This window comes from Phalacrocorax carbo, chromosome 3 (genome assembly GCF_963921805.1).
Source record: "Phalacrocorax carbo chromosome 3, bPhaCar2.1, whole genome shotgun sequence".
NCBI classification, from domain to species: domain Eukaryota; kingdom Metazoa; phylum Chordata; class Aves; order Suliformes; family Phalacrocoracidae; genus Phalacrocorax; species Phalacrocorax carbo.
This window is the reverse complement of record NC_087515.1, coordinates 1,436,129-1,446,360: the sequence shown is the minus strand read 5'-3', so window position 1 is coordinate 1,446,360 and position 10,232 is coordinate 1,436,129. Positions and strand designations below refer to the sequence as shown.

General features: G+C 60.7%; 1 protein-coding gene across 2 annotated transcripts; it reads left to right on the top strand.

The window, feature by feature from the left end:
• Positions 1 to 630: 630 nt before the first annotated feature.
• Positions 631 to 6,908, top strand: FBLN7 (fibulin 7). Of its 2 annotated transcripts, none has more exons than XM_064445544.1 (8): positions 631 to 889; positions 2,296 to 2,413; positions 2,949 to 3,119; positions 3,637 to 3,762; positions 3,860 to 3,997; positions 4,077 to 4,214; positions 5,109 to 5,247; positions 5,409 to 6,908. In XM_064445544.1, the coding sequence occupies exons 1-8, from the start codon at positions 812 to 814 to the stop codon at positions 5,779 to 5,781; spliced, it is 1,281 nt and encodes a 426-aa protein (XP_064301614.1). In that variant the 5' UTR covers positions 631 to 811; the 3' UTR covers positions 5,782 to 6,908. The 2 variants fall into 2 exon arrangements, with proteins under 2 accessions (XP_064301614.1, XP_064301613.1); XM_064445543.1 differs by having other exon boundaries at positions 2,254 to 2,413.
• Positions 6,909 to 10,232: the final 3,324 nt, after the last annotated feature.

The following is a 10,232-nucleotide window of genomic DNA, read 5'->3' as shown; positions in this document are numbered from 1 at the left end:
GGTGCAGACACTGGAAAGGGGATGCAGGCGCTGGGGAAGGGGATGCAGGGCTGTAGAGGGGATGCAGAGGCTGGGGAAGGGGATGCAGGGCTGTAGAGGGGGTGTCGGGCTGGGGAAGGGGATGCAGGGCTGCAGAGGGGATGCAGGGGCTGGGGAAGGGGATGCAGGGGCTGGGGAAGGGGATGCAGGGCTGTGAGGGGATGCAGGCGCTGGGGAAGGGGATGCAGGGCTGTAGAGGGGATGCAGGGGCTGGGGAAGGGGATGCAGGGCTGTAGAGGGGGTGCCGGGCTGCGGAAGGGGGTCCCGGCCCAGCCGGAGCGGGGGGCAGGCGGGGGGCTCCTGCACACTCATCCCGTCAGCGGCAGAAACAGCTTTTCTGCACCCCCCCCCCCCACCCCCGCAGAACGCGGCAGGAGGGCGCCGTGCGGGGGTGCTGAGGGCTCGCTCTGCCGGCGGGGTGCGGGGCGGCACCCCGGGGGTGCTGGGAGCGGGACGGAGCGCTGCGGGGTGCCCCGAGGGGATGGGGCGGCCGGGGTGCCCGCAGCATCCCCCCTGGAAAAGCCCGACGCCGGGGCGGGGGGACCCGGCTCCCCGGGGCGGGGAAGCGCCGTCCTCCCCGTCGAGGAGGGGACGGACGGACGGACGGACGTGGGGAAGCGCCGTGTCCCGCTCCACGGGGGAGCGTGGCCACGCGTGGGGCGGGGGCGGCGCGGGAGGGCGAGCTCGCCCGTAGCCGGGGCGGGGAGAGGCGGCTGCCGGCGCCCGGGAGAGCCCTTGCTCGGCGGACGAGAGCCGCGGCGGCCGCCGGACCATGCCGGGGGTGCGGGGCCGCCTCCCGCTCCTGCTCCCGCTCCTGCTGCTGCTGCTCCCGGCAGCGCCGGCGCCCCAGGTGAGCGGGGGGGGCCCGGGGAGGGGCCGGGGCGCGGCGGGGCCCCCCTCCGAAAGGCTTTCCCGGGGTGTGTTTTGGGGGGAAAAGTCTCTTCGCCTCATCCCCCCCAGTGCCGGTTTGCCTGTCCCCTCCTACAGCCCGCTCCTGCCCTGGCCTCTGCAAACAGGTGGGCAAAGCCCGGGTGGGGGAGCTTAACCGGGGCTTAAACTCGGGAGCTTAAACTCGGCCCGGTTTCTCTTAGGCCCCTTTTTCTCCTTCTTACCCCGCACCTGCAGGCACCACCGCGTACACCGGGGGCGAAGAATCCCTCCGGTTTTACGGGAGAGCGGGGTTCGCTGCAGTTCAGCATCCCGCGGGGAGCTCATGGAAGAGCTGGAGCTCTTGAAGTTAAAACCAGCCCTAACAAAGAGCTGTTTATTAAAGCGAGCTACATGCCAGGCATCTATTTGCTTTTGCCTCCCTCCCCGTCGGCGCGGGACACCCCAGGGCTGCAGGCACAGACCGGCTCATCCCCACCGGCAGCCCATGACCCCCCGAAACTGCACCAAGGGAAGCAGAGGACAGCACGCCCCTTGGGCTGGCTTGTATATCTTCTTTGTAAACCCCCAGCAGCTATTGGGAAAGGAGGATAACTTCACCCTGGCGCAGTGTGGTTGTGGGGGAAGAAATCCCTTGTGCCTGGCAGGCCTGTGCCCAGCAGCTCTGCTCACCTCCCCGGGGCCCGTTTGCCCCCAGCCTCAGGCCGCCCAGACCAGACCCCGTGCGCTCTCTCCCCCACACGCTCCGCGAACCTCTGAGCTCTAAAACCGGCTTGGCTTTGCTCAGCCTTTGCTCTTTTTCTTCGGTTTTAAGTCAATTCCGCAGGAAACCTATAATAACCATGCCCGTCTCCTGCATGAGTCAGTCCCGTGGTGGCGATTGGTTTGCAGGCAGGAGTCCCACCAGTGTTCCTGGCCCCAGCAGAACTCACAAGACAGCTGTTTTCCTCTTATTTTGTAATGTGGAAGTGGGACAGGGCTCTAGCTCCAGCAGGATGAAACATGAGTTATGGCATCCCTCCCAGGGCTAACAAAGTGATTACAGCCCTGCTTTGTAGCGCTGCGTTACCCATTTAGATGTAGGAGAGCATGCCTGAGCGAAGGACTTCTTGCACAGGCTGCAAAAACCTCCTGCACCTGGGTAAATGGGGGGAAAAAATATAACATCAGGTATCTCAGAGGACCTTTGGTGCTGCAGAGCTCCTGCACGAGCATCCCCCCGCAGCCGGGACAGGCTGCCTGCAGCAGGTTGGGTCCCGGGTGGCGTGGCAGCACGGGGACCGGAGCGATGTCCCCCCCGGCTGAGCGGCCGCCCCGTCCCCACAGAGCTGCCTCAGCCGGCAGCAGCTCCTGGCCGTCATCCGGCAGATGCAGCAGCTGCTGAAGGGGCAGGAGACGCACTTTGCCGAGGGCGTCCGTGTGATGAAGAGCCGGCTGAGCACCCTGCACGCCTCCCTGGCCAAAGCCGCCCCCGAGCCGCCGGCCGGTGAGTCCTCCCTGGGTCCCACCGGTTGCTTTTATGGCCTCAGAGGATGCTGGGGTGGGCAGGTCAGGGTGCTCAGGGCTGTGACGGGTGGAGGTTTGGGCATCTCCCCAGATGGAGATACCTGCTCCCATGTTGGCAATTTGTGACTGTGAATTTGAGCACTTCTCCAGCCTGGTAAGATGTGGGGAGGCTCAAAAGCCTTTAGCTGCAAAGCAGAGAGCTCCTGGCAAAGCACTGAAGGTGAGCGGGCTGGAAAACTGTGTTTCCAGCAAAAAAGCCACAGTCCTGTGCTGGGAGCATGAGGTGGGTGGCAAACATGCCACCAAACCCCTTGCCAGCGATGCTCGGCCCCACTGTGGGGCTGAATGTTACTGGTCAACCTCAGCAAGCCAATATTCGAGGAAAATAACAGTTAAAGAGGGGGTCTTGGTGGAACTGGGTGCACCGTGGTAGAGTTGGGGACAGCAAAGATAAATCAGTGCTCCCCCAAAGCACGTGCCTGAAGACTGACCCCCTCCCCGCGGTGCTCTTGCAGCCTCCTGCCCTGCCCTGCAAGCCCCCGCGGACGGGAGGAAGTTTGGCACCAAGTATTTGGTGGAGCACGAGGTTCACTTCACCTGCGACCCGGGCTTCCAGCTCCTGGGCTCCAGCACGCGGACGTGCCAGGCCAACGGCAGCTGGACCGGGCAGGAGCCGCGCTGCGCAGGTACTGCTCCGGGACGCCTACGCAGGGCTGCCGGGCCGCGCTCGTGGGGCTGCTTCATGCCCTTCGTTTTGCCAGAGTGAGATGCAATCTGGGTTTATTTAAACGTGAGGGATTATTGGGGTTCAACAAACAGGGAGGTATTGCAGCTGTCCCTGAGTCCCAGTTAGCCAACATCCCTTGGATGCTGCAGCTCCCGTGGCCGGTGATTTTGGGGGTTCTCATCCTCAAGGAAAGCTGGAAATCACAGCTGGAGCCTCACCTGCAGCTCGGCAGCAGAGATGAGGGGAAAAGGCATCAGTGCTACAACAGCTCCCTGCGTCGTAGCAAACCTTTGCACCAGGGCAGCGCCGCAGCATCGGAAACAACCCGTGTCTGAGTTCAGCAAAATAAACGGTTATGCCGTGCCATGGGGCACCAAAGCGGCCCGGTGCGTGCGGCGCTCCTGTGGCTTGCTTCCCAAAATAAAATAAAATGAAACGGGGCTGCTTTTTTTGTTTGTTTCTTTGTTTTTTTCCAGAGATCAGCGAGTGCTCGAGCAGCCCCTGCCAGAACGGCGGGACGTGCCTGGAGGGGCTGAACCAGTACAAGTGCCTCTGCCCCCAGCAATGGACTGGGGCCGCCTGCCAGTACCAGGCGCAGACGGGTGGGTGACCCCCGGCCGGGGCGGGTGACCCACCACCCTCCAGGCGTATTTCGGCACCCCACCTCATTTCAAACCCCATCCCGCGGTGTTCCCCCAGCTCCTCCCGCCTGGAGCGTCACGGATGACCCGGCCTTCAGCCGCCAGCCCCGCTGCGCCCAGATCGACCGGACCCAGCACTGCAGCTGCGAGCCCGGCTTCCACATGAGCGGCACGGCCGCCAACGGCCTCTGCCAGGGTGAGCCGCGGCCGGGGGGGCGCGGTGCGGGGGGCGGCGGGGTCTCGGCCCTGCACCCGCTCCCCTCGTCTCTCCGCAGACCTCAACGAGTGCGAGGTGTACAAGCGGGAGGGGGGTCCCCGGCTCTGCGCCCACGCCTGCATCAACCTCCCCGGCTCCTACCGCTGCGCCTGCCCCGCCGGGTACATCCTCCTGGGCGACGGCAAGAGCTGCGAAGGTGAGGGGGAGCTGGAAACCCACCGGTTTACCGCTTTTCCCAACTTGCATGACTGCTTTTTAAATTTTTTCCCTTTTTTCCTCCTTGTTTGCAAGCATTTCCACGTGCAAAAGTCTCGGTGGGTTTTGAGCGGGGACATGGTCCCCAGGCCGGGTGGGGAGGGGAGGAGAATGATGGAGGTTCAGGCGCTGGCCAACACGTGCGAGGCTTTGGGGTTACGGGAGCCCCGCTGTGGTGGTGGAGCTGTCCCTTGTGGACGGGATGTCCCCAGAAGAAGCACAAATAGCGTTAAAAAGCAAGAATTAGACGATGAGGGGTCAGCTCGGAGGCCAGCAGCTTCTCCTAAAACAGGGGAGCTGGGGTGGGGGTTGAGAGCAAAGCGGCAGCAGGTAGGGGTGGTGCGCGCCAGAACTGCTCGTATGAAAGTCTTCTCCTGAAAAACAGGGATTTTTTTTGTGTTATAAAGTGTCGATTAACGTAGCTGGTGGTGAAAAAGCTCACGCTTTCTCCTTTTCTCCCCTCCTGTTTCAACACCATCTCGCTAATGCTCCCAGCAAACATCCCCATTCAAAGCTCCTGATTTTATTGCCAAGTATCTTAGTGGGTACATAGGTGTTTAATAAATAGGAAGAGATGGTGTTTTCAAACAACTTATCAGAAAGTTAGGAAAATAAGTTGCCTTCCTGCTGTGAGAGTGCTGCCATTAACACTTGCTGGCCCAGGGAGAGGAGAGCAGGCGCAGAATGGGATTTTAGGTGATGTAGGTGTTTTCAGCCATACTCTCATACTTTTTTGATCACCATTTCAGGGTGCTTTTGCCTATTTTCCACCAAAAGGAACCCCTCAATGGGGTCAGTTTGAGGTCTCTGGTGAGCTTGACCTGCTCTTTTGCAGACATCGACGAGTGCGCCCTGTCCCAGGATAACTGCACGAGGGGGACCACCTGCATCAACACGGGGGGGGGCTTCCAGTGCGTCAGCCCCCGGTGCCCCCAGCCCGCCGGCAACGTCACCTACGTCAAAACATCACCCTTGTAAGTGCGACGGGGTGCAAAACCTGTCCCTGCTTTGGTTTTTGTGGGTGCTGGGTGCCAAAACCACAGGCATAGCATCCACGTGCATCCGGTGCCACTGAGGTGGGGGAGACAGACCCTGGGGTTCCCTGAAAACCTCCCCCCCTCTTTTGCCTTTGCAGCCAGTGCGAGCGCAACCCCTGCCCGATGGAGAGCCGGTCGTGCCACCAAGCACCCAAAACCATCTCCTTCCACTACCTTCCCCTGCCGTCCAACCTGCTGACTCCCACCCCGCTCTTCCGCATGGCCACGGCAGCGGCGCCCGGCCGGCCGGGACCCGACAGCCTGCGCTTCGGCATCGTGGGCGGCAACAACCGCGGTTACTTCGTGATGCAGCGCTCCGACCGGCAGACCGGGGAGCTCATCCTGGTGCAGAGCCTCAAGGGGCCCCAGACCATCCAGGTGGACGTGGACATGTCCGAGTACCTCGACCGTGTCTTCCAAGCCAAGCACGTGTCCAAAATCACCGTCTTCGTCTCTGCCTACGAGTTTTAGGGGCGGCGGCGGCAACCGGGGCGGCTTCCCTGACGGCGACGGTCCCTGCTCAGCATCCGCCACCCAAAAGCACTAGCCCTGGAGGCAGGCGTGTAACGGGAGCTCCAGGTGACATCCCACAGCGCAGCCCCTCTGCAGCCAACCGTCCTCCCCTCTGCGCTAAGGTTATTCTGCCCAGGCGGCTTTTGCACCCACCTACGTCGGGAATAGAAAGAGCAAATGCGGTGCAAAAGAAACCAGGTGCAGGGGTTACCTGCTCACCGGGGCACGGGAGCAGAGCATCGCCCTCACCCGAGGCTCTGGAAGGACGATGCCCCGCATCGGCACCCCCACAGCACAGAAAACAGTGGATAGAAACCACAGCTCTTATTTCCTTTTTAATTCTTTTTTTTTTTTTTACTTAGGAAAGAAGTTAAGCTGGTGCATGCAGGAGGAGGGAGGCTCAGAGCAGCCACTGCTCTCCTCCCAGTGGCCCAGGCTTGCTTGTGCTGACCCCAGCCCTGTAAAAATATGCCTCTGCTCCCCTTGGGGTGCCACAAAAACCCACAGTAGCCTGTGGGGAGTGGGCTGGTTTGGCATCTTAATCCCCTGGGATTGACTGGGCTCGGAAAAATCCCTGAATATCCATCCCTATGAGCCCTGGCTGGCTCTCAGCGCCCTCCTTGGCAAGAGCGACGGTGCTGCTGGGCGAAGGAGTCGTCCCAGGGCTCTGCAGATGAGCGCTGGCGATGGGCTGGGGCCGTGCCGTGCTTCAGCCCATGGGCAGCAGCTCCTTACACCTCCCGAACTGGGTTGTGCACATGCATCCCCCCCCCAGAGCCACGCCGTGACCTCGGGGAGGGCTTCGGCTGCGCTTGGTGCTCGCGTCGAGGGAGCTCGAGGTGTGAATATTTCCATTTTCAATCAGCGGCAGCCCCCGCCCCGCTGCGCGTAAGCAGTGCCAGGAATAGCTGGGGTTCGGCTGTAACGCGTGCCCGAGGAGGGGGACACCTCCCCGGCCGTCCCTTCCCCCTCGGTACCTGTTCCTCGGTGCAGCGCTTGTGCATGTTAACCACAAAACCTCGACGTTATGCATGTTTCTTCATTATGCTGGTTTTAGTACCATTAAACGATGATTTAGCCTCTGAGCAGGTGCTGAGCGGAGTACCCGATGCGTGTGCGGCTGGGGGGGCGATGCTCACCCGGAGCTGGCTGGGGTGGGGGGCTCGGGGTCCGTGGGGCAAGAACCTGCCTCCCTTATTTTTATTTTTCTGCCTTATGTTGCTTGGAAGGGACTGGTTGGTGGCAGGATGGCTTATCCCTGAGCATCCTTCCCCTGAGCATCCTCCGGAGGCCTCAAGGAAGAGGAGCCTCCTGCTGCCCCCCCAAAAAAGGCAGCAGGGCAGAGTCCCCTCAGGGGCCATGGTGCGTGCGCTGAGCTGCACCCACTAAAATCCTTCCCACTCCTTGCCCTAGGGGAAGAGGCTTCCCAACAAGACCGATCAGCACTGCAGCCTTTGGGGAACTGAGCTCCTGGATTTTTTGGGGGGGATACGGCTTTTCCGTGGGAGCTCGGAAGGGGGGCAGGACCTCTCCCTGCAGAACAAGGAGGGATATTCAGTGCCTGCTCCTCGCTGCTGTCGGCACGGGGCTGCCAGCGCCTGGGCACGGCGGATGGAGGATGTTTGGGTTGGCGGGCGCTCCGGGAAACGCATCCCAGGGTTGTGCTGGGGGAGGGAAATTAAAACCTAACAGGCTCGCTCCTCCGGCCGAGTGCTTAAAAACAACAACAACAAAAAATTAAAAGAAAATGCTTTTCTGAAAAGCATAGCTGCTTTCAGAAGCGGGTGGTGGTGGAGAGGGGTGGCCTGGCTCCAGCGGGAGTGCAGGTGCCTGCAGAGCAGCAGACCTGGGGGTTCCCACCTTTAGATGGGGGTGCTGGTGATCTGCAGGGAATGACCCCCGGGAGGACCCCCAGGAGAGGAGAAAGGAGCGGCTGGTGGGGTGGCTCAGTGCTGCCTCCCTCAAAGGGGGCTGAGATGTCCTCTCCCGAGGCAGGAGGACCTCCCTGCCCTGCTGAGGACACCCCGTTAATCCTGGGGTGGCGAGGGAGGCCGTCACCACGCAACTGGCCTCAGCACAGCGAGGGAGAAGACTTTTTGGACCCGGCAGTGGAAGGCCCCGCGGGAGGTTGTGCTGCAAGAGAAATTGGGTTGCAACATGGACGGCAGGCGATGTGCTCAGTTTTATCTCCTCAGCGTGCACGGGGGCAGATGAAGCCTGCCAGGAGAAGATGTCCTTTAAAGCTCCGTGGCGTAAGAGCAGAGGTAGAGGCAGGCGCACCTACAGACGTACGGGACTCGGCCACAGGCGACTCAAAGGGTCCCAGGATATGGGGCGAAGAAAAAACACGTGGAGAAAATTTGGTCGGTGGGGGTACGCCTGGGGAAACCCACCCTCACCTTCCCCCGCGGGGATGCCGGGGTGAAATCCTGCACGGGCCAGCTCAGTGCGCAGCGAGCGGAGGACGATGCCGGGCGTTGTCAGAGGAGGGACAGGGAACGGGCAGGACGCGCCGCTGGACCTCTCCGCCGTGCGCCTGCATCCCGGGATGCCCCTGAGCAGCAGGCGATGAGGTTTTCCGCGGAGCTACCCGGAGCCCAGCCAAGTCGCCTTTCGTCCAGGAAAGGGAGCAGTTATCCCCGTGAACGCAGCCCGGCGTGTGTTTTAAATTATCGCCTTAGATAAGAGAGCAGCTCTGCGGAGGCAGCTGGCTGTGTCCTCGTACGCCACCGAAAACCGCTGCTGGAAGGCAAAAGCCATAACAGGAAAAGAGCTGAGCTGAAATGAGAGGGATGGATGGACAGCTTTGGGGAAAGAAAACACAATTATGAGAAAGAAGGCTACGGAGCGGGCAGCCCAGAGCCCGTGGTTTGCTGGCTCAGGGTCTGCCCAGCCACAACTGCCCAGCGTGGCTGGACATGGTTCTGCAACACGCTGCTACAGCGTTTTAGGGATGGTAAAGAAATCCCTGCGTGTGGGGATGTGCTCCTCCACGAGATGCAGAAGAGGAGGCCAGGGACGTGCCAGGAGCAGCTCCAGCTGTCTCCATCACCCAATCCTAGATGCGGTACCTCTGATGGGGTGAATGATGTGTTTCATCACCCCTGCGCTGATGGCACTTTCCCCCCTGACCCCGACTTGCCGGGCTCTGGGGGCCAAAAAGCAGGAGCCTGTAAGAGGACAAGTTCTTGATGGGGCAGAATAGTTTCCGTCTGATGCTTTAACCGGCTAACAAGGCTGGAGACTGGCGTTTGGAGCTTTGCACTGGAGGCTTTTCCTCAGAGCAAAACCCTGCACTGACAACATTTTCCTAATTCCCGAAGCCAGGGTGAACTGGTTTCCCCTCTCCGGGTCGGGCTGGCACGCCGCCGGGGCTTGGAAGCCATGCCTGTCCTCCCAGCCGCTTCTCGCCCGCCTCGAGGGCCAGGACTGGAGCTGGGAAGCTCAGCCGTCTCTCCCAGCATTAGCTGGCTGCAGATCTGCCTTTCAGCCTTAGAAATGTTTAAGGTCGGCTCTCCAGTGTCTGGACTGGGCTGCAAACCTCTGGCCAGCGTTTGAGCTGACTAAAGGATATTTTATTTTTCCCCTCCCAGAGCGGCCGCTCCGGCATCTCACAAACTTCCTAAGGCTGGAATGTGCAATAGAGGCTCTTCTGGCCCTGGTAAATACAACTTCTCTTTGGGATAATAATATTTTGGAGCTCAAAAAATAGCCAGTTTGCGTCTGCTCCTCTTCCAGGGCCTGAAGGCAGGCAGTCCCCGGCGCAGCTGACTCCAGACGTGCTCTGTGCACCCCAGGAGGGCTTGGCCACCATGCCTGAGCCCCAAAGCCACAGTCTCTCACCCCAAAATGGCTGGGAATTGAGGATGCAAACGCTGGAGACCTCACGCGGAGGTGGCCTTGGAGGAAGGCTACGCAGCCAAGGTGCCAGGAGATAAATACAGCGCCTTTGGACTTCCGAGGTGGGAAAGCGCTCCCCCTCCTCTTCACCCTGTGCGGGGAGGCGAGCTCCAGCCTCAGGGCAGGGGCAAGAGGAGGCCACCATGGCTTCATGCCCCGTTTCCTCCTCCTACTCATCATCCTCCTTCCAGAATGCATTCCTGATGGGCCTTGCCACGCTGAGCATCTGAAATCCTGAGCGCCCCTGTGCGTCTCCATCCCTGCACTCAAAAGAATGATCATTAACTCTTTAATACACAAGAGAACGTCATGTTATTTTCAGCTGCAGGTTAAAAAAATCTGAATTTTATTACCTAGCTAGCATCCCTGAGAAGTCCATGCCTGGTGCACGTCCATCAGCGCTGCCACGTCTCCTCCCACCCCACGGATTCATCGCGCGGTTCGAATCCTTGCCGAAGTGAAAGCACGAGCACACATGCCAAAATGCTTATTAATCCTGTTACGGGCTT